The sequence below is a fragment of the Anolis carolinensis genome, chromosome 1 (assembly GCF_035594765.1).
Source record: "Anolis carolinensis isolate JA03-04 chromosome 1, rAnoCar3.1.pri, whole genome shotgun sequence".
Classification (NCBI taxonomy): Eukaryota; Metazoa; Chordata; class Lepidosauria; order Squamata; family Dactyloidae; genus Anolis; species Anolis carolinensis.
Genome location: NC_085841.1, coordinates 198,310,629 through 198,335,814, shown reverse-complemented (window position 1 = coordinate 198,335,814; position 25,186 = coordinate 198,310,629). Strand labels below are relative to the sequence as shown.

General features: G+C 39.2%; 1 protein-coding gene across 1 annotated transcript in view; it reads right to left on the bottom strand.

Annotated features, from left to right (window-relative positions):
* col3a1 (collagen type III alpha 1 chain) overlaps positions 1-24,932 on the bottom strand; it is a 98,774-nt gene extending 73,842 nt beyond the window's left edge. Inside the window, exon 1 of the mRNA XM_008117578.3 lies at positions 24,719-24,932. Coding sequence (XP_008115785.1) covers positions 24,719-24,800 — 82 coding nt within the window. The 5' untranslated portion in view covers positions 24,801-24,932. The remainder of the gene's footprint in view (positions 1-24,718) is intronic.
* Between the last annotated feature and the right edge of the window lie 254 nt (positions 24,933-25,186).

Below are 25,186 nucleotides of genomic sequence, written 5' to 3'. Positions count from 1 at the left end.
GCCCTGGCTCAATCCTTTTTAACCTTTTCTGGCAAAGAGTGCTGGTATGTCCCAGGATACCACAGCATTTAGTCATGGCAATTAAAAGGGTGTCAAACTGTATTTACTGTACAGTGTAGATGCACTCAGAGACCCTTTAGTTTCAGCAATACTCAGTTCAGGTAACTAGGAGATCACATTGTGAATTTCAATGAAGTTTAATCCTTCCCTTGCATTCTGATAAATCTTTTTGACTTCAGTTGGGTTCAGTTCCAGGTAAGGAAATACAATGGGCCCTTGGGATTTGCAGGGGTTTGGTGATAAACTGCATTAATTCCATAATAGATGTATCCTGAGATAATGACCAGGTCTGTTAGAGTTGTATATAATTTTCTAATATCTCCCCTCTTTTAAACTAAGGGAAGCATTCATTTCGGAGCATATATCTATGATTCAAGGGCTATGACCTCTCAATTGTCACTTTGGTGCTCATCTCCATTTCTAAGCCGAAGAGCCGGCGTTGTCCATAGACACCTCCAAGGTCATGTGGCTTAACAGCTTAGAAACCTAATTGCCTTGTATGAATGCCATTTTCCCAAAAGGTTATGGCATCATTTTTCAAAAAGGGTATGACTTCTAACAAAGTCATGCCTTTCCAAAGATCATAAAATCTCCGAAAGGTTATGGAGATTTCAATTTTCCAAAATCAACACTTAGACAAGGTCTTGTTTGAACTCATGGTCAAGACCTTCTCACCGCTTCTCCAGTTTTTTGCCTTATACTGCTTCTCTGCTATTTCCCTGATAAATAGTATCTGCAATCTAACATTCATGTGTGTCTGTGTCTGCAACTGTACTTTTGGCAGCCGTGATATAATTCAGAAGAACAAGTTGAACTTAAATCTATACAGATAATGTACCAATCTTTTCCTCTCTTCCCTCCAGTGTCCCATGATGGAACATTGTGTTGATTGTCAGAAATGTGTGTGTGTTAGCAAAGAAAACTCCACTCAGGTGATTGCTTTATAATGATTCTAACTAAATTATATCATTAATAAATTGTGCATTGATTTCACATCTTGCACTTTGCACTTGAGAGGGCCTTGTTCAAGAGCTGAAATGATAAGATGAGAGAGCTTTTAAAAACTAATTGTCCTACACACTTAGAGTATTTCCATGCATCACAGCATACCCTGAAATTGTCTTATTTTGAAATGATCCTGGTTAAGCCTCTTTCATTCCACTTTTTCAGTTGTTTTAAAAATGTACCCGGTTTTCTCTCCTCCACCTCCCATTTTACTCCTTCCTCCTCAGTTTGCCTTAATTGCTGCAAATTGTGTTCAAAGTGCAAAAGTAGACTGTAATTATTATTATTATTATTATTATTATTATTATTATTATTATTATTATTATTATTATTATTATTATATTTATACCTTGCTTTTTCTCTCCACAAAGGAGACTCAAAGCAACTGTAACCAATTAACTTGGTGAGGAGGGAAAGGGATGGAATTTTTGCCCTTCCCAGGCCTCTTCCACACAGCTGTATAAAATCCACATTGAACTGGATTATATGGCAGTGTGGACTCAAATAACCCAGTTCAAAGCAGATATTGTGGATTATCTACCTCGATATTCTGAGTTATATGGCTGTGTGGAAGGGCCTCCAGCAGACTCAGAGAAGAGCAAACTGCCACACTGTCTTCTGATATGTATATTCTGTCTTATTAATAACTTTTGTTGATCACACTCTGATGTTGCTTGGTGACCTGTGTTCCAGTTTTCATCTGTGAAATATTTTATGTCATACCACAGCATGATGGATCACAACATCATAGTCATTATGCCAGTGATGAAGACATATGTGTCTGAGCTGCTTCCTCCTTTTTGCAGCAAGGAAATTTAAAATTTCCTCTGTAGCTGTTTGACTTTGGATTAATACATAGTAGTTGGATTCCAGGATTAAATTGGAAGATTAATAGAAGTCAAATCTTTCTTTACACAATGAGAGAATATAATCAAATTACATATGCTGTAAGGAAGGTGATGATCATTACGATTGATGGCTTTCAAATATTCATGGAGAATTAGACTACCAATGACTAATTGGTATTTATTTACACAATAGAATTAATGCAGTTTGACACCACTTGAACTGTAAGGGGTCAATGATATTAAATCCTGGGAATTGTGGTTTGGTGAAGCACTAATTCTTTTTGACTAAAAACCTTGAAAAACTACAATTCCCATGATTCCATGACAGTTCAAGTGTTGTCAAACTGCATTAATTCTCCAGTGTAGGTGCATTCTTTGATGTCTATTTCCAGGAATACTCTTTATATTGGACACTGGTATTCAGAACCAAGGTAGCTCTATTACCTACATGTTCTGGTTTGGGTCTCCCTATCAGGATCTTGTTGGCCATTATAAGACTAGACTGGCCAGAAGGAAGATCCACTGAGTTCCCTATTTTAGGAATACGATTGTGGTGTATATTTAGCTTTTCAAAGCTATAGGTCTACTTAGATGTACACCTTACTGATCTGATCTCAATAACCCTTTTCCTTATGTAAGAATGCATAGGACTGCAGCCTTAACTGAGAAATACTATATTTACTCAGGTATAATGTGTGATTGAATGTAATACATACCTCAATTTAGATAGTACGCATTACAAAAAAAGGAATTTGCAGTAAAATGTAATGTGAAATGGTAGTGTCCATGAAAAACCTGGTGAGAAGCTGCACTTCTCCATGTGAATTTCTTTCTATAGCTAACCATATAAAAATCTAACTGTCCATATTAATTTTATTTAATCTTTTGTTTTATATTTGGAATCATGGAGATTTATGGAAACTGGATGGGGCAATTAAAATCATATGAGTTATAATGAGTTGACAACTTACAAGAGGAAATAATTATTACAAACAATGGCTAATAATGTGAACATGTAATGTTTTCCATTTTTTAAAAACCGGCTAATTCTATCCATGTGTAGTTGCACATTATTGGTCTACATGAAGTGGCAGCTTCATGTGGGACAATTTAGAATAGTCATGACAGCTCTTCACATCAAACCCTCCAACATTTCACAGATGAAAATTAAAGGACGGTGTGGCCAAGCAATGTCAGAGCATGGTAAAGATGATAAAGACAAGCATAAAGTGCACACAACTCATAGGCTGTAGTAGTTTGCTTTTGCCTAAGCTTACCAGGAAGTGCATATTTGGCACCCTTCTCTCCCTTTTCCTCATTGAGTCAATTGAGATCAAATTACTTTTGTATTAAGGCCCCTGTTAGTGCAGCAGATTAAACCACTGAGCTGCTGAACTTGCTGACTGAAAGAGCAGAATGAGCACCTGCTGTTAGCCTCAAATTCTGCCAACATAGCAGTTTGAAAACATCCAAATGTGAGTAGAACAATAGGTACCACTCCGGCGGGAAGGTAACGGTGCTCCATGCAGTCATGCCGGCCACATGATCTTGGAGGTATTTACATATAATGCTGGCTCTTCGGCTTAAAAATGGAGATGAGCACCAACCCCCAGAGTCGGACACGACTAGACTTAATGTCAGGGGAAAACCTTTACCTTTACCTACATTTGCATTTTTGCAGCAACTGAAGTAAGATGAAGACAAAGGAGGAAAATGAAAGGAGAGAGAAACTAGGACCTTTTAATACATCTGAAAAAGTGGAATAACATAGGATTAATTGGGACTATCCCTGTCAAATCAAGACAGTTGGAAGGTATATATGACGTGCACTATTCCATAGAAGAGAGGTATAAAGGATGTTGACTGTAAGTCTCAGCAGATCTTGCTAGACTGAAAGTCCCAGCAGCCCCAGCTAGTAGAAACAAAAGTGAAGATTGCTAGGACTGAGCATCCAACAATATCTGGAGGACTACATGATTCCCATGTATGACTTTGAGCAAGGATGGGCATAGTGAGGACACATGGCATTCCTAGATCCCACTTCTGTGGGCCTTTGTCACTATTTAGGACCTTTAGGCCTAATATAGCCCCATTTTGTTGCTTTTGGCCGGGCTTGGATGAGGTCTGCCGAGCATCATTGGATGATTCTCGGCAGGCCCTGCTCACATTCCTCCCAAAATGGAAAGAAAGTGTGTTTTGGGTAGCTCCAACTGAACTACCTGCACTTTCCTCCCCTTTTCCCTGTATGATAGGAGAAAGAGTAGCAGGGCAATGACATTGCCGCACGTTGCCATCCTATCTTCAATCTGATGGGTACAGGGACAGGATCCCCATTGTATGACGGGGAGAAGGAGAGAGGACACACAGGGCGCCATGAGCCACCCCATGCGACTTCCCTTTTGCCAACCATGTGAAGAGGTCCTAGGGACTGCAGACAGAAATTGAGGCTTTGCTGTTGAGGGACGAGTTCCACAGACAGATTTGAAATCTGTGGAAATCGACTCCTTGTCTCTAGGCAGTTTTCCACCACTGCCAAAGAAGATAGATTTGCATACATATAAGGCTGAATTGAAAATAAATCATCAGATAAAAGCACGTTTGACACTTTTATAAATGTCTGTATCCAAGTTCTGCACACCTTTTCAGCTTTTTCCTGGCATTTTTCCTGGAGAGGTACATCACTCTTTCCATTGCAGCCTGGCTACTGTTTCTGCATACCAGAGTTCAAACAAAGCCTGATACTTTGTTGAAAATCCTGTTGATTTTAGTCAAATTTACTTCCAAATAAACTTTTCTTAGGAGCCCCGGGGGCGAAGTGTGTTAAAGCACTGAGCTGCTGAACTTGCAGACCGAAAGGTCGCAGGTTCAAATCCCGAGAGCGGAGTGAGCGCCCGCTGTTAGCTCCAGCTTCTGCCAACCTAGCAGTTCGAAAACATGCCAATGTGAGTAGATCAATAGGTACCTCTCCAGTGGGAAGGTAACGGTGCTCCATGCAGACCTTGGAGGTGTCTATGGACAACGCCAGCTCTTCGGCTTAGAAATGGAGATGAGCACCAACCCCCAGAGTCAGACATGACTGGACTTAACGTCAGGAGAAAACCTTTACCTTTACCTTAAGCTTTTCTTACCCTTATCCCTAGCATAGGGATAACAACCGCTTTCGCTCTTCAGTTACTTCATCATTGCATCAACAACCCAATAGTTCTTTTTTAAAAAGGCAATTGTAGTTCATCTTTGTCAAAGCTTGAATTGTATAGTTATGTCATAGGATCTTTTATTTCTATCTACAGAATGAAAACAGTGATACTCAATATTGTATGGCATTGTGTCACCTTTTTTAAAAAGGAAAGAAACCAAGTCATAACCCAAAATGAAGAACCGGAATAGCCAATGGCTCTACCTATGCAGCATATGTATGTATGTATGTATGTATGTATGTATGTATGTATGTATGTATGTATTTGTGTGTGTGTGTGTGTGTGTGTGTGTGTGTGTGTGTGTGTGTATATATATATATATATATATATATATATATATATATATATATATATATCACTACCTTTCTCATGGGATCACTTCCTGTCAAGTGGAATTTTAAACAAAATAACCCATAGTGGCAGGGCTAAATGAAATAGTGGGTTGGTTGGCTACCCTGAACTCTAACCATCATGTTATCACTGGCTGTGGAATAACGTTCTGAATTAAATATGAGAATTAATTCCCAAAGAATAAGAAGTCATTGATAAAGGACCCTGCAGACTGTGAAATGGTATTAGATTCTTCCTGCACACTTCGGTTGGATGATCCCCCAGCTGCTGAAGCTGTCACATCTTCATGTACCCGTAAAAACCTATCTTGGCAAGTTGAACAAGGAGCTTCACAGACATGTGTCTAAGCAGCAATATTCATTTGCTATGCACATCTGCACTTGATTTATGATTTAGACCTAACATGAGTGACATCAAATTTTCTACTACATTGCTCATATAATTATGTGTTCTTACTTCTCTTTCTTGAACAAAGACTTCCCGAAGTCTTGAGCGCTGGGCTTGTTAAAAGCAAATAAAGCAATTAGCACTGACAAATGTTGACTAGTATTGGATAGTGCATTGTTAGTGGTGACATAATAAAGAATTGCTTTTGTTGTTTATGAGAAGGAAAAAGCGGCAGAAAGAACAAACTCTAAGCATGGATATTTGAACTTTTCTGTAGGTTGCACTTTGGATCAGCCAATGAGAGTGACATTACCTTCCATTTAGTGCTTGCTAAGGAGCAGCAGGGTTAAACCGCTGAGCTACTGAACTTGCTGACCGAAAGGTTGGTGGTTCAAATCTGGGGAGCAGAGTGAGCTCCCACTATTAGCCCCAGCTTCTGTCAACCTAGCAGTTCGAAAACATGCAAATGTGAGTAGATCAATAGATACCGCTCCAGCGGGAAGGTAACAGCACTCTATGCAGTCATGCCGGCCACATGACCTTGGAGGTGTCTATGAACAATGCCGGCTCTTTGGCTTAGAAATGGAGATGAGCACCAACCTCCAGAGTCGGACATGACTAGACTTAATGTCAGGGGAAAACCTTTCTATTCCTGGATTAATTCCTAGATCCAACCTTATGGATTTAGACAGTAAATAAGGAACCAACTTTGTCATTTGTCACATTTTTTTTAGACAGTTGGGGGTGATATTATAGTATTTTTATGTATGGATAGCAAGGAATGGAGTTAGCCCCATGGAAACCATCAACACTCCTGACCTATATGTGTTTGTTTTAGTACCTGAGATATGCCTAGGGATCACTCCATATGATCATTTGTGTACAGGCTTGCTTCAAATGTTAAACTTATGGGCCATATACAATGTTTTATTACAATGTCTCTCTCATCCCCTATGAGTTTTTCCTATGTTCACCATTGATATCTGGAAATTTTATAGTTATTAATCTGCAGTCTTTGAGGAAATGGGATTCTGGCTCCATCACATTATCTGAATGAGACTTTCAAAGGAAGTTAGGTAATCAGACCAAAAAGAGTTACAGTAGAGTCTCATTTATCCAACACTCGCTTATCCGACGTTCTGGATTATCCAATGCATTTTTGTAGCCAATGTTTTCAATATATCGTGATATTTTGGTGCTAAATTCGTAAATACAGTAATTACAACATAACATTACTGTGTATTGAACTACTTTTTCTGTCAAATTTGTTGTATAACATGATGCTTTGGTGCTTAATTTGTAAAATCATAACCTAATTTGATGTTTAATAGGCTTTTCCTTAATGCCTCCTCATTATCCAACATATTCGCTTATCCAACATTCTGCCGGCCCGTTTATGTTGGATAAGTGAGACTCTATTGTACTTATTATTAATCCCTTATAATTAAACATTTTTATTATTTGTGAATTGGGTAATGATAATACAAGTAGTATGTTAATGTTTTCACATCAAAAAATTAATTGCATGTTCTTTCAGTATGTATCATTAGTAGTTCATTGGAATGAACTTTTTCAAAGAAATTGGTCCATTCCCATGTAGATTGTTGAATTATTTCATTAGTATGTTTTTAACACTTCAGACATACGTGTTATGCTGTCAACAATCTACCTCAGAACTATTGTCATCTGTACCTGATGTTGTTGTTGTGTCCCTCAAAGTCATTTCTGACTTATTGATATCCTAAGTCAAGCTTCTCGTGGGGTTTTCTTGGTTAGATTTGGTTGGGGGAGGAAGATTGCCATAGCCATCCTCTGAAGCTGGGAGAGTAAGACTTGACCAAAGTTATCCAGTGGGCTTCCATAGTAATAATAATAACAACTTTATTTTTGTACACACCTCTATTTCCCCAAAGGGACTTGGGGTGGCTTACATATGGCACAAGGTGCCTAAAACAACGCATAAAATAAACGCACAGTACAATACAAAATAAAACCACTAGTATATAAAACAACAATTTGAACTCAGAAGAAATCTGAATTCTTGTATTCAGAGTTGTAATCCAACATTTAAACCACAACACCACATTGCCTCTGGCCCTACTTACAATATATACAATATATCACTATGGCTTAGTAGAGAAAAGTAGCAGAAAAGTAGTAAGCTGCTTTTTAGAGATAGAGCAATTGCTATTTGCTTTAATAGGTCATTTGTTAAAAGCAAAGGGGAGGCAGAGAACTAAATGTATGCAGAATTTTACGAAAGGTAATAGGGAAATATTAATTGTGTTTAAAGATGTAGGTATAGATAGCAATATCAGCGATACATCATTTGTAATCTGCTAAAGTACAAAAAATACCCATTAGGCCACATGATGACAATGATTTGACTTTAGAAAGTAAAAGCCAAGGCTTCTCTTGATTTACAAAATGCATGACAACATGTCATAATATTTAAGAGTATTGCAAAAGACAACAAATGTTGTTGAATCCAGCACTGCAACTGTGATCATGCCTATCATCAAAGATGGCTCTTTATATTCCTGTACTTTTTCAACAGATACTGACTGTAAATATTTTATGACTGCTTCTGCGATGACTACTAATTTTTTAAATATTAATACTGACAGTGATGGATAGGACTGTCAATAGCTATTAACGGCAATAATTAATGGAAACTCCTTGAATAGAGGCAGCAGTTCACCTTTGGATAAACCCATCTGGGGAACAGGCTTTTTAAAAATAGAAATTGTTAGACTTCTCGCCTGTTGGTAAGCTTCTCAGAAGTATTTGGCTGGCTACTATTGGAAACAGAACACTGTCTTAGATTACTTTAGTCTGACCCAGCAGACGTCTTCTTTTGTTCTTGACCTACAATGCATGTTTCCATTTGGGAAACCCATCTATATGAAAGCTGACATAAGAAAAATGAGTTACTCAGAGTCTAGTTTGGCCAAAGGTGTTTCCTCCTTGGCCAGAAGAAACATGAGAGGAATGTTGAGAGTGGAAGAATGGTCTCTTTTCTTGCCAAGTAGAAGAGTTATATATTTTATGCAATAAAATTTTACATGAGCTTCATACAGATCTGGGTAAAGGTACTTTTTTTCACAAACAACAACAATTGGCTATGATGGTTGGAGGCTCTAGGTTTATGAAATGCCAAGGTTGTTGTATATTGAAATATCACACAAACACATACGTGAATGCGAAAGAAATTCATTTCTGAGATCACTCAAACTGCAGTAGTATTTCATCAGTGACATAAGACTAATTTTGTGGTAGTTTGCAAAATGATTCCAAGACTTATGACTTGGTAAAAAAAAAATTCAGCACAGGTAATTCATTTTGATATATATTAAAGCACTATCTAAAACAAATGACTCCAAAGTAAAATGAAAGTGTGGGGAGGTATTCTGATATCATCTGATATCATCTGAATGATAAATCTTCAGGCATGATTTACATTACAAGCTTTCTCTTTATGTTCTTTTCTGCATCTATTCCAGACTTTCTGGTCAGACATCTACAATGTTTGGAAGAGGCTCCTGCCCATATGTGATTTTTTTCAAGAAGTAAAAATCTTGCCAAACTTAAATCTTGCCAAGCTTAATATTTTAATACATATTCAAAAATTATCCAGAGAGACATGTGTATGTAACATGGGCTTAAACATATTTTGTAATGTAGACTATTATAATTTCTTTCTTTTTCATATAGTGCTCCTTTTTGTTATCTTGTGCAAACAAGATCTAGGGCAGTGGTTCTCAACTTGGGGTCCCCAGATATTTTTGGCCTACAACTCCCAGAAATCCCAGCCAGTTTACCAGCTGTTAGGATTTCTGGGAGTTGAAGGCCAAAAACATCTGAGGACCCCAGGTTGAGAACCACTGATCTAGAGGCCATTTGAAGACCATTTGCATTACAACTTCTGCAGCCTGATGCAGCTGGACTTGAACATGCAAGATAGATGAGAATGGAAGATATTGCTAGGTATGTTAAGGCGCTTTGCCAGTTCTGAATTCTCAAGAGCAGCATTGCATGTTTACTTAGAAACATGTCTCACTGTCTTCTATAGGACTTATTAGCATGCATACCTTGGAATCTTTGAGTTTATCTTTCCATCTGAGAAGGTATATGAAAACACAGTATTCAAGGATTATTTTCATTTTGAGACTTATTCTGCGCAAAATTCATACATGTCTATTTTGTGCAAATAACAATTTTCTGTGCAGAAAACCAAACTTTCTGCATGGGAAACAATATTCCAGTACAGAAATTTCAATTCCTGTGCAGAAAATGCAAAAAAGTGCTTTGGTTGGAGTGCTGCCAGGCTACGAAGGAATTTTTTTTGATGTAGGGCATTTAGATATGACAAAGCTGTCATAGTTGTGCTGACAATACAGGATCACAGCCTCTGGAAGTTTTATTATTGAAGTTGTGCAGCTATGGGTCTGGATGATGAGGAAGCTGCTACAGAACTTGGCTCCTCCTGACTACCGCTCTTTTTTTGGCTGACGTTTTGTGGAGATAATTGCTAATAGCCACAAGGCATTACTAAAGGGCACATATATTTTTCCCATTCACTTACATTTATTTCATTTTCTCTTTTTTTGAAATTATAGTGTTGGCTCGGTATGAAATCTTGGAAAATGGAAGTGGTTTGTTAGCTAATGTGGAAGGAATCTCCTTTGCTGTGTTTCATTAAATGCAGCCAAAACGCCCCAGAGATTGAAGTGCACCCAAAGTAAATTTAACCAATGACTGTTGTTTGAAGGGTTATGTCATGTTTTCCATTGTCATCTTGACAGAAAACAGTCAGAGTCTCCAAACATCAGAAATTAGACCCAGCTTGATGTTAGGACTGGGGTATATATAATTTTCCATGCAGCTGAGAGCGACGAACAGCCTATAAATGAAACTGTCCCTACTTACTTATTTCATTGCTGTTTAATTACTCATTGATACAGTACTCTGAAAAGATCACACAGAATAGCTCTTTACTTTAAAAATCAAATATTTTACCTTGTATCTGTTAATTTACACAAAGAGAAGAGGAAATCGACTTCATTATGCCATCACATCTGTTTTTAAATAAATGACATATGTAGTCTAGCCACAATATATGCCGGATTACAAGGAATACACACTCTAAACCAGTGGTTCTCAACCTGCGGGTCCCCAAATGTTTTGGCCTTCAACTCCCAGAAATCTTAACAGCTGGTAAACTGGCTGGGATTTCTGGGAGTTGTAGGCCAAAACACCTGGGGACCCACCGGTTGAGAACCACTGCTCTAAACTTCAATTTTAGCTAAGTCATAAGTTACATCTACGCTCTAGAATTAATGCAGTGTGACACCAATAAGTGCCATGGCTCAATGCTATGAAATCCTGGGATTTGTAGTTTAGTGAAGCACCAGCATTTTTATGGCAGAGAAGGCTAAAGACATTGTAAACCTACAGCTCCCATGTTTCCATAGGATTGAACCATGGCAGTTAAAGTGGTGTCAAATTGTATTAATTATACAGTGTAAATTCACACACAGTCCGTGGATGTAAATGTTAATGTATGATATTTATATTAATAACTATATTCCAGTATCAGCTGTATGGACTGAAAATGAAAAAATGGACTGGCACTTTGGCTTTATGATGTATTTCCCATACATCATAAAGCTGAAGCAAAAGGACAAACCAGCAAAGGAACTGTATAGTGATTTATGACACTAATTTTGCCATAATGCAAATGTAAACCTCAGCAGAATCATAGTGAACAGAAACTATGGGGGAAGCTGAGATGGAAGAAAAGGTGAGCAGGAAATGCCTGTTATCCAATTGCAAAGTTAAATATCCATATCCACTTCTGTGATCAATATCTTCTGCAGAAAATGATATTTGTATTCTGAGATGAATTGTGCATGACCTCTTCTTTCACCTTTCTTTGAACATTGAATATAACACGAAGGTAGCTTTTGTTGTTGATTGTGAGACTGAGGAAATTAGTAGTAGCAGAAAATAGTTTGACTCTACTGAGTTAGTTCCTGATAGACCCCTTCAGTTAAATGTTGAGTAGCACATCAACACTACAACAAATGTCTTTAATTCAGTGGATTGACTCCAGTTGGGACTGACCATATGATGCAGGCTCAGCTCTGTTATCCTAATATTACCAAGAAGAGAGAAGAAAGGGGTAAAGTATGGAACTAGATGGGGTATGTATGCATTCATTTCATTAGAAATGCCTCATTGGATCCCAGTGTCAGTAATTACACAATAAATACCACAAAGGGTAATGAATGGGTTCTGTTCATGATTTTATTAGCCCCCTTTCATCATTCATTCAGAGGTGAGGGTTCATGATTCTTCTGCATTAACAATGGTCTTCTCAAATACTGAGATTCTGGGCCAGTCTGAAGAAAACTAGTAGCCATGTTTTGTCCTTAAATGACCCATAGTTAATGCAATCTTGGACATTAGGGGAAAATCAAATGGCCACCAAAATCAATTCTGCTGTTTGTCCCAAAGAAAGGAAAAGAGAAAATAAAAACGAGTGAGAGAATAAAAATGAGAAATCACTACATGTGATTTCAGATGAACGATGCAACAAATCATAAATCTCCATGTAAGAAAAAGGGAGTTGCAAGACATTAATTCTTGCATTTGTTTTAAAGTTTAAATACTGTGTATTTATTTAAAAGTTTTGTTCTGCCCACAAAATGACTGTAAAATCTTTTTTGATGATGGATATGGAAAACAACACTATTTAACTGGTGACATGGAATAGATGTTGTCATTTGGCTAATGTTCTAATTTCTTGATCACAGGAAATATTTCACTAAGTGACATAATTAAACATTTTGGCTCTTAGAACCAGAGATGGAAATATTGTAATTAAAAGCATTTGTGCAACATTTTGCAGAAGATAGACTCTTTTTAAAAATATTAAAATACAAAAATCAATGTGGGCATTCTGTTATCTGTAGCTGCAGAAGCAATGATAGTTGTTGCATAAGCTAAAGGGAGGGCTCTGCGCCAAGTCAACAAAGCCCAACTTGGTAGAAAACCTTTCCTTTCCCTTATTCCTAGGTATGCCCTGATATGATCCTTTTTTATTCCCTTTCCCATCATATGTGAAAAGGTATTTACTTGTCAAGTTTGAGACTGTGATAGTGAGGAGCAAAAGTGCAAATTTAGAAGTTGTAAATAGATGCAGTGACATGAAGTCTGGGATTAGCCTGGGTGTGTCCTTGCACCAGATCTACAATTCTTTCACTAAGTCATATCATTTATTCCTTCACTACTGTTCTTATGATTAATCAACAGACCAAGTTAGGATGTTTTGAGGCCCATAAACACTGTCAAGTTTACAGTCTGCAAAATGCATTAAAAATAAAACCTAATTAATCTGGATACTGAAACTTAAATCATGTGGCCTTCACCATTAGTTACACTGCTGGAGCTTTTAGGAGAAGCTATACAACGACAGATATAAAGCGGCACCATTACTACCCCTGCCCTAAGGAGATATTTATTTGGTTTATGCATCCGTCTGGCTCTGTCAATCTTGGTGTTAGACAGATTTATCTGGAAGTGAGACCCATGGAACTCCATGAGCTTCCACAGATTTGTTTAGTAGTAGAATATGAGGAGCCTTGGTGGCAAAGTGCATTAAAGCACTGAACTGGAGACCAAAAGGTCCCAGGTTCAAACCCCAAGAGTGGCGTGAGCGGCAGCTGTTAGCTCCAGCTCCTGCCAACCTAGCAGTTCGAAAACATGCCAATGTGAGTAGATCAATAGGTGGGAAGGTAACGGCGCTCCATGCAGTCATGCCAGCCACATGACCTTGGAGGTGTCTACGGACAACGCTGGCTCTTCGGCTTAGAAATGGAGATGAGCACCAACCCCCAGAGTCAGACATGACTGGACTTAACGTCAGGGGAAAACCTTTACCCTTTAGAATATGGCCCTGGCCCTTCATATTCTGAGTAGACCTCTTGAATGCAGAGACAAATGTACCAAGACCCTATGAGTTTTATAAGCTCTTGTTGGAAGCATTTTCTTTCAGTGTCCTTTGGTAATAAGTTGGGCAAAGAAGGGATCCATTGTTCATATTGCTTTATGACCAGGGCAAACATGCCGGCTTTGGAAGCCTGCTGAGAAATCAAATTTCACAGGAATAAAGAAGTCTAAGTCTACATCTTGGCAGCTGAAAAGCAATGCAAGTCAATACTTGGGATGCATCTACTGAAGATGGATACATCATCTAAATCAGGTCCCTTCTGATTAATTTAAATCCAGTTCCTCCTGGGATTAAGGCCACACACCCTCCCACAATCTTGGGCTTTCCCTGGGTGGTGAGGTGTGGCTACATGTCTTCCTGGCAACCCCCGCGCAACACCCCCTCCCCCCCGACTTACATGAGGGACCTGCCGGCAGTGCAGGCCCTCCAGAGAGCTGTCCTCATGTCCAAAAATGACGAGTCAGGAAGTGAGGAGGAGAAAGAGGGATTTTCCTCCTCCCACCACCTCCTGACGTATCATTTTCAACCACCAGGAGAGCTCTCTGGAGGGGCCTGCATTGCTGGCATGCCCCCATGTAAGTTTTTTGGGGGGCAAATGGGGGCTGGGAGGGGAAGGTGGGCATGCCATCCCACTCCTTCAGGCTCTTAGAGCATGAAGAACCAGGATTGCTCTGGGGAAGCGGTCCTGGGAGTCAATCCCCACAGGGCCCTTACCTGGAAAGATCTGAATCTTAACTTTCCAGGTGTTTTATTAATCTGGATCCAACTGGGAAATTCCAGTTTTCTCCAGATTAATTTGGTCATTTGGATGCCTCAGGTAAAATCAAGAAAGGGTCCAGAATATGTGCCTGTTTAGAAGAGTCATCATTGTTCTTCTTCTTTCCAAAATATGGTTATAGGAAAATATCACCAGGTTGTATGACCCAGTTGGGGTCATAATAGAGCTGAAAACCAATTATCTAGAGCACGCCTGCACAACCTGTACTCCCCATGTTTTTGGGCCTCCAACTCCCTGGAGACCTAGCCAGCTTGTCAAATGGTCGGGAATTCTGGGAGCTGAGGTCCAAAATACCTGGAGGTAAATACCACAGATTGTGTAGGCCTGATTTAGAGCAGTGGTTTCCAAATTTTGTTTTTCAGAACCTGGAATTTCCATCAGTCCCAGCAAGCATGATCAAAGGCCAGGAACTAAAGTCCAAAAAAGTTTGGAAGCCATTGAACCAGATCAAGGTAGATATTGCATGACAACAGGATCCTACATTAGCACAAACAGTATTCAGACTATGGAAGGCTTTCAGGACCAGAGTCACTGTTTCCAAGGCCTTGCTATCTTCAGATAATTATTTTATTTCCCCACTATTACCACAATACCTTAGAAAAAAGAACGAGCATGACCAAGGTACTTAAATTTTCATGGGATCAGAAGAACCAGATAAAAAGCCCTCTTTGGGAAAGAACAGATTAAAAAACTTCTGAATACTGTTGTTTTCAGTCTACTTTATCAATTACTGAAGGCAGATGTAGATGATTCCATCAGGGATGGGAAATATTCACTCTCCAGAAGCTGATGGATTGAAATGCCCATCAAACCTAGTCAACATAGCCAGTGGGGGATGTTGGGAGTTGTGGTCTAGACACAATTTCTTATTGGTGAATTAAGGTCTTGTATTTCAAGCTTGTTCAAGAGATGGGAAAGGGCAGAGAAAACACAAAAACTATCAAAACTGCAAACACATTGATGCAGCACCTTAAAAGTAAGTGAAATAAAACCAGTGTTTCCCTGCCTAATAAAAAGAAACTCCCCTCTGTAGCTCAGTCCTACAAGAAAATCCTGAATGGAGCTTGGTCTCAAGTCAAAAAGCACATATGGAAAGTCATGCAAGGCAAGCAGCAATCATCTAATTTTCTTCAAGGCTCCAGTCTCCTCCAATTTATGAAAAGAGCGTAATTTCCAAGAACACCTACTCACCTAGAGGACGTGGATTCCCAAGAACATAATTTAGATGTGGTTCTTTTCTAAATCACAGGAAGTCACAGATAATTGTCTTTACCGAAGTTTGGATTTTGCAACACTTTTAATCCACAGACACTTTTGAGAATGTTCTCGTCTTAAATGAGGCAATCGGAATTGCACAAACCCCAGCTATGCACAGCTGTGTTTCTTTCTCAGGGGTCTTTACAGAAGGGATTTTTCCAAGCCATTCTTGCTCTACTCCCTTGCAGTTCACATCCAAGCAAAGCTCCCTTTCTAAACAGTAAGGAGAGCCAAGTCATCCATTAGGCTGGGCTGGTGGAGGGGAGAGGGATTGTTGGAAGGGGATAAGAAACAGTTGGGCTGTAGAAGAAAGGGCAGGAGAATTAACCACATAGTCAGGGAAGGCAGAGAGCAAAGCTACCCTCAGCACTCTTTGGGAACAACCCGCCTGCTGAACTAATGAGAGCCTTTTATGCCCGACTTTGGGAAATGCTGTTCTGCAGGAAACCAAGATTCCTAATAAGTACATATTGAAACTGGGCTGGCAGCTTTCCTTTCCATCCCTGGTTTGGAAATCAAGCAACACATCCAAGCTAATGCTTGCCCTAATAACCTTTAGCACCACATGAATATGAAGTCAATAACTAGGGAAGTGGGTTATTTGTTCCTGGCTCTATCCATACCTTTGTATGCATGTCTAGGCAGACCTAGACAGCACAGCTATTGGTGAAGGGTGATGGGGCATGGAGTCAAACAACACCTGGAGATCTCATATTTTAAGCAGCCTGCTCCCCAGAATATAAACAATGAATCCAGGTTATGTTAACTTTTGGTTAGTTTGGAATTTAACACAAATACTTTAAAATTGTTTTAGTAGATGCCCCAATTACTTCATGTGTTACACTCGAGAACTGGTTCCTGATCAAATCTATCAGTATCTCAGAGTGCATCTTCAGGGTACAATTAATCTAGTTTGATATCCCAAAGAGTGCTGAGGGTAGCTTTGTGACCACATATTTCGCTGTGAACCTGTGTGAACCTTAAGATCTGCTGGGGAGGCCCTTCTCTCCCTCCCACTTTCATCACAAATGCAGTTGGTGTGTCCCCCCCCCCCCGGGCTCTGGAACTCCCTCCTCAGAGAGACTGGATTCGTGCCCACCCTGGCCATCTTCCAGAAATATCTGAAAATGTGGCTTTTCCAACGTGCCTTTCACTAATTAGTTTAACATTTTGACTTAGCCTTTCAAACCCTATTCAATATCTAGCCTTAGCGCCTTATCACCAGCCCCCGTCCCTGAAATACACTGCACAAGCTCTGGCCCGCCTTATAGCTCTGACCATATTTACTGGGCTTGGCTAAAGGAATCAGTTGCTGTTGAATTTATGTCTTTAATGATGGTTTACATGTTTTTATGTTGGTTATGCTTTGCAATGTACATGTATTTTATGGTGTTGTATTTTAATTTTGTTCAACTGGGTTTGGTCCCCATGTAAGCTGCCCCAAGTCCCTTCGGGGAAATGGGGCGGGATATAAGAATTAAGAATTATTATTATTATTATTATTATTATTATTATTATTATTATTATTATTATTTTATTGTATGACACAGCAAACAAGATAGATATGCTGGATTTTGTATCACAAAATCACAAGTCAAACACTTCCCAAGTGTCTAGGACTGTGTGATGTATTTTCGGATGATGCGTGCAGATCCCAGTAGGGTGGCCTTTTGCAGTTAGCAGATCGTGATTTTGTCAATGTCTATTGTTTCCAAATGCCGGCTGAGATCTTTTGGCACGGCACCCAGTGTGCCCATCACCACCAGGACCACCTGCACTGGTTTCTGCCAGAGTCTTTGAAGTTCAATCTTGAGGTCCTGATAGCGGCTGAGTTTTTCCTGTTGTTGTTGTTGTTGTTGTTGTTGTTATTATTATTATTATTATTATTATTATTATTATTATTATATCACTTTATCTGACTATGGAATCCTAAAATGTGTAGTTTGGTGAGACACCATTACTCTTTGGCTGAGAAGAAATACCTTGTAAAACTACAACTCAGATTCCATAGAAGTGAGCCATGACAATTAATTTTACAGTGTCAATGCAGCCCCAGTTTATCATTTCCCTAGTCTTAATTTCAGTTTATTATGACTATTGGAAAGTTTTCTACTCTTACATTTGATTTGTTTCCAAAACCTAATTTCTTTAAAGAAGTCTGTAGGAACCCTGGAGGTGGTCAGAGAAATAGTTAGAGGCTGCATAATTAGACAAGTTTAATTAGGCAAATGCTGAATTAATGTAGTCCTCTGCTTACATGGCATTTCTTATAGGAAATAGTCACTTGCCAATTACATTTAATCTACTGCAATGTATATAAGTGACAATTAGATAAAGAATGGGTTTCTGAAGGTTGCTACCATGATTTCTATTGTCATTCAAGCATCCTTTAAGTGTAACAATTTAGCATAATAACTAAAAAAAAGATTAAAATCAGTACTGAGTACAAAAGACAATGCCCAAAGCATTCTTAAGTTGATGGATTTCTTAAATAACTAATGAATGTGGCCTGTACTACATGTATTCTTCTAGTGGTATGTATCATGAAGGGCAATTTCCATGTGTCCCTTTTTATGCCACAGTCGAATGATTCATCATATTTATGCTTAAATACAAAAGTGCTCAACAGGCCAATCCTATCATCATCCACAATTAAAGTAGACTGTTTTGAACTAATGGTTTAACCTATGGATTGACTCATTGTCCAGCAATTGATTAAATGCATCACTTAGGACTAAATAGGATTCAAACCAATGTCATTTGTTTGCAGAGGCCAGCAAAAATGGGATGTAATTGAAAAACCAGAAGATAATGAATGTTTTTTTTAGTTCATGCCTAAATCCTTATTGTAGATGACACATCATTCCATCTGTTCAAAGCGTCTCTGCAGAAGTGGAAATTTAAAGCTGATTTTTACATTACCTCTATCACATGTGATTGCTGCTTTACCATGAATGAATTCCAACATGAACATCTGAATCTAATACACACAGGATGGGTGGGCCATGTAAAACATTATTCACCCAGTGCCACTGGCTTCTCAGAAAATTACAAGGCTGGCAGGGGGTTCCCACATGGTCTGTCAAAATTTAAAAATTATTATCAGGTTTAGACATTAATGTTGTGGTATGGGATCCTGCCTTAAGGAAGTGGCAAGTACATCATAGAAGTAGCATATAAACTGGTTCATGGAGGAAATAACACATGTCTGAAATGATTTTGTGCAACTTTAAAGTACTCATTTAATAGGCAGCATACTTGTCTCACGCTTCTCTATACTGCCAACAGTCTAAAGGTGGGCATCTCCCTTTTAGAAAAAGTGGATAAATGCCTAACACTACTGCAGTTCCCCAATTCATTTGGAACAGTGGTTCCCCAAGAACCCAAGAACTAAAACATGATCCATGGCCTCACCGTTACTACACTGTTGCAATGAGAACAACTGGTCTTGCAAAACCCTCTTATAGTGCTGAGACAATGGGGATGTCGCGAGGGGAGAGGCTGACTACCCATGAAAGGCGCAACAAGCCTCCTGACTGCTGCTTCTCCTCCTCCCTCCCCCTGAGTGGAGCCGTTCCATGTGGTGCCTGGAAGCGGAGGTGCCTTGATGTCTTTGTTCTTGGGGTTATTTGGGGTGCTGATTCAGAAAATTGCATTGGATAGACCACATCAGCTCTAGATTATGAAATATGGATTTCTTTGGGTGAACAGACGGTGCCTACTGGATGGCAAATGTTCTGTATCAGAAACTTGAGCTGATGTGGTCTATTAAATGCAATTTTCTGAATCAGCACCCCAGATAACCAAACCAAATCTAAAGCTGACCAAAAACAGATTCATGACCTTTTTGGTACTAATGTTGGAGAGTAATCCCTAGTCAAAGTGGTCCCTCGTCAAGTGGTCCCTGGTCAAAAAAAGTTTGGGAACCACTGATCTAGAAAGTATTGAAAAGAAGAAAAGCATCCAATTGAAAGCTAATCTATCATATTAATCAATTCACACATTTTCTTTATGTACTTAAGATATCTACAGATATCAGAAGAGAACACTCAGGCCCCTTCTACACTGCCATATAAAATCCAGATTACCTGCTTTGAATTAGATTATATGGCATTGCAGACTCATATAATGTGGATTATCTGCTTTGACAATCTGGATTATATGGCAGTGCAGAAGGGGCCTAAATGCCAAAGTTCCTTCAACTAGGCATCTGTTCACTTATTATCTACTGAATCTTTTTCTTTTTGATTTTTATGAAGACCTTGTTTTTATGGATATAGTCTCATTGCTCAAGAGGAGAGCCACAATAACCTATGAAAGCCTTTAACAGCATGATAAGGATTTGTGCAATTAAAATTTGCAGGTGTACTTGTCCAATTAATTGACACGTTAATCATTTCTAGGAAAGGACTGGAAATCATAAGGTGAAGTGGATGGCAACTGGGGACATAAATATGAGGATGCAGGCATATCATCCACCAGGTGGCCTTTCACTCTTGTTGAGAACATGTTATGTTGCAGTTCTGAGCCAGAAGAGATTTGACTCAAAGCATCCAAAAGACATCAGATTACTTTACCTCAAGTCTAGTAAGATTTGTAAGTTAGAAAGAAGCCTAACAAGACAACCACTTGGCAACAATCTACTATCAAAATCCATAAAGCAGGGGACAAATGTTATTATACCTGATTATAAGAGCAGCAGCAATGGCACAAAAGGCTGCAAGGCATTTTAGAAACATGATGCTATAGTTGGAGTTTTCCCTATATTTCCATAGACAGAATCATGGTCTTCCTCAATTTCATTTCCCCCCTTGGTTATTTTATTTACTATAATAAAGGATAAAAAGACCAACATTGCTAAGAACTAAAAGTTGATTGAGTTGCTGTGAGTTTTCTGGGCTGTATGGCCATGTTCCAGAAGCATTCTCTCCTGACATTTCACCAACATCTATGGCAGGCATCCTCAGAGGTTGTGAGGTTTGTTGAGAACTAGGCAAGTTGGTTTATATATCTGTGAAATGTCCAGGGTGGGAGAAAGAACTCTTGTCTGCCTGAGGTAAATGTGAATGTTGCAATTGGCCACCTTGATTAGCATTGAATAGCCTTGCAGCTTCAAAGCCTGGCTGGTTCCTGCCTGGGGGAATCCTTCATTGGGAGGTATTAGCTGGCCCTAGTTTCGAACAGACCTCAGAACCTCTGAGGATGCTTGCCATAGTGGTGGGTGAAACGTCAAGATAAAATGCTTCTGGAACATAGCTATACAGCCCGGAAAACTCACAGCAACCCAGTGATTCCAACCATGAAAGCCTTTGACAACACATAAAAGCTGATTATTCTATCCTATGTTCAGTGTACACTCAACAGATTTCTTGAAGTCTTGCCAAGAAATCTTGCTTTTTGGCAAGATATACTAAGAAAAACTATACATTGACATTAATTTGATACTAATTGTACAAACAATATTGTCAACACATAACAATTTAAGGCATCGAGAAATTCCATTCTCATCTATGCTGATCCTAGTCTAACTGCAGCTTCATTGCCTGTGTTCCGTCTCTCAACACTTTGAACAGCCTCAGCTCAGCAGCTGAAAATCATGTCCTTTATGGGAAGCAGAGAAATAATAAAAAAAGTGAGATTGATTGCAAAATACAAGCATAGTGATTTGCATCTTATGGCAGTTTGCATTCCAGTGAAAGTATGTTATCTTAGGGAAAATAAGAAATGTTCTGTTTGCAATTTTTGGGTGTGGGTTTATCACACGTATTATGGCAAATGAGTTGCTAACCAACTCTTACAGAACCTGAATTCATGATATGGGAAAACAGAAATATCTGCAAAAGGGATACATTTTAAGATGCATTTGGCTTCTTTGTTACATTATGTCCAGAGCTGATTCCAGAACTAAACATCATATCTAAATGGACATTGATTGTATGCATCTGAATCCATTACAATTTCTGGCAGGCCATAAATCCCTGGGTCCAATGAGATAGGAAAAGAAAAGTAGAGGAGAAAGTTGCTTCATCAATTAACATTGATGATCAGTGTGCTGATTGACTGTTAACGATTGAATGCTTACTGTCAATGAAAGAGGGGGAAAATCTGGTCCTTCAAAAGCTACCAGATTCCCATTGCCATCAATTCCAGCCAATGAGTGGCCAATCTGAGGGATGATGGAGGGAAAGTTCATTAACATTTGGAGGACTCTATGTGCCCACTCAGGCTGGATCTACACTGCCTGGATTTTCAGATTTGACCTGGTTTATATGAGCCAACACTGCCAAATAATATGGGATGAGCAAATAGTCTGGGATCCAATCATTGGATCTAGGACACTATAGATTCAGCCTCATGGTCTAGCATCAAATAGCCAAAAACTGGGTTAAGTTTTTTTCTCTTTACATGGCATATGAAATGGAAATCAATAGACTTATGGTGGGGAGAAATTTATATCAAAACATGCCTTTCAGATTGGCATTATGCAATGAAAATTGAGTGTGTGTTTTCTGAGTGGTATCATAGGTAAATGTTTTCCCCTGACATTAAGTCTAGTCGTGTCCAACTCTGGGGGTTGGTGCTCATCTCCATTTCTAAGCCAAAGAGCCGGCATTGTCCATAGACACCTCCAAGGTCATGTGGCCGGCATGACTGCATGGAGCGCCGTTACTTTCCCGCCAGAGCGGTACATATTGATCTACTCACATTTGCATGTTTTCGAACTGCTAGGTTGACAGAAGCTGAGGCTAACAGCGGGAGCTCACTCTGCTCCCTGGATTCGAACTGCTGACCTTTTGGTCAGCAAGTTCAGCAGCTCAGCGGTTTAATCTGCTGCATCACCAGGGGTTTACGCCTATCTCTGTTTTATCATGCATGCCTCTAAAACAGTGGGTCCCAACCTTTGAGCCTCCAGGTGTTTTGGACTAAAACTCTCAGAAATCCCAGCCAGCTTACCAGCTGTTAGGAAGTGTGAGAGCTGAAGTCCAAAACAGCTGGAGTCCTAAAGTTGGGCACCACTACTCCAAAAGAAATCAGATTTGAAATGTGTTGTCTCATATGCAGTCTTTATAGGACTGCATATGAAACAACACAGATAAATGTAGTTCTACTTCTAGCGCTCTATACTGATTTTCTCATAAATTAAATTTGCATTAATCTAAAGAGAGCCTGAAGCTAAAATACCATATTTCAAGCACGGAGTGTTTTGACATCAATTAATGCAAGTGATCCGTTTCCAATAGTTTTAATTATGAATTGTGTAAGTGGGTTTGCTTGTGCAGCAAGGTTGTCATGAATTTGTTTAATCAATCTAATTATGCATTGAGTAGTGGCTTCTCCCTCATCATTTGGGCAATGAATCCACTCTGGATTTTAGACTAAACTTGAAAGGAATGATCCAGGATGTTTATAACTTTGGACAACTTATTTAATGTCCAAATTGAAGCCTGGAACAGATTCCCTGCCCCAATGACAGGAAAGCCGCCAACTGATGCTGCATGAATTCACTTATTCAAGACACATTTTTTTTTGTTTTTAAAAAGATTTTAAATTAGTGCAGCATGCTCCAAGGCTCTAAAAATATCCACTGATTCAAACACTGAAAATGAAAACAAATGCCAAACAAAGAGGTAATTGGAAATCAATTAATTTTCAAGCAATCTCTTTTTCATGATGTGTGCCATATACAGGAAGTCCCCAAGTCATGAATAAGATAGGTTTTGTGGGTTTGTTCTTAAGTTGAATTTGTATGGAAGTTGGAGCAAGTACATTTTAAAGTGTAACTCCAGCCAAAAATAGATACTTTTTAGCTTTGGGTAGCATAGGGAAGGGCTGACATCTCTGTGATGTTTGTTTTGCTGTCTGTGCCTCTGTTCAGAAGATTTCACCTCACTTTCTGTCCTTGTGAGAGTTGGATTTAGAAAAAAGTTGGCTTGTTGTAGAAACAAGGATTGGTGAGAAAGCTTCAGTGGAAACTCTTTTTCCCCACGATAATGCTTTCAGGTGTGAATTTTTCTTCCAAGGGGTAGATTTCTCTCACTTCCTGTTGTCTCACCCCTGTTCTTAACTATGAGTCATCTGTAATTTGAATCTTTGTAACTCAGGGACTGTCTGTACAGTAATATACATGTTGACTCAGAAATAGAGCCCACTGTCTCTCACTGGGCTTATTCCCAGGTCTGCATGTTTAGCACTGCAGCTTTATTTGTGACAGAAGGTCATGTATGAGCTTGCAGCATCCTCTGATGAGTGATGGAAAAAGCTTGGAGATGTATGAATTCATCAAACCTTTAGTTTAATTCTCAGACTTAAAAAACACACACACACCACTGAAAAATCTTTCTCTATAGCTCACTAAAACCATTCTGAGTTGCTAAAAAATTTGCTTTTACATTCAAGTCAATGCATTTTACAAGATGCACATCCTTGCAATACCAAAGCAATGGTTCATATAAAACAACGAACAGTCATGTCTCAAATGTTGAACATGCAGCCTAATGACATCTGACAAATCACTTCCAGATTTTTGGATCTCAGACTAACCAATTTTATCCCAAGAACTCAACCACTAGAACATTCCCAGTGCTTGTCAAGCAACGCATGTAAAAGACACAAAACCAAAGTACATGTCAAAGAATGCCTAAACCCCATAGAAAGTTTCTTTCCTTTTTAGGCTGTGCTTACTTCAAAACTGAGCAGGATCCAAGTAGCTCCCAAAGTTGAGCAGGCAAAAAAGTTGACTGGATTGGTCCAGAAATAAAACTGATGGGGAGAAAAATGTGGTTAAAATCCATGAGAATTCTTTTAAGTGGGAATTACTCACCATTTTGTGGTTGTGCCAAAATAACTGACGATTGCCACACAGCAAGGAAGAGCAAAAAGACTCCCTGCACACAGCTCATCATGTCTAAATGATCTTAGACATGAGACTCTATGTGCAAAAGAGAAGGTAAAAAAGGGGGAAGAAAAATCAAGAGAGCACCATCAACTGCTTCCTGCCCTGTCAGCCACCCGGCCCCTGCAAAGAACTCAGCCACAGACATTCCTTTGCTTTGGCCTTAAATAGGGAAATCGCTGGCTTCCTAAACTTCCCAGCCCCTTTCTGAAACATGAGAGGCGATCCCATCCCCTTCACATGAGGCAGGATGATTAATATTTCTTTTGGCCTTGTAGAAGAAGCAGGCAGCTGAAGCAGATACATAACACATCTGGAGCACTTCTGTCTGCAAGGCTCTGAGTGTGTAAGGAACACAACCAGCCACATGTGTGTTAGAATGCATTACATGCAAAC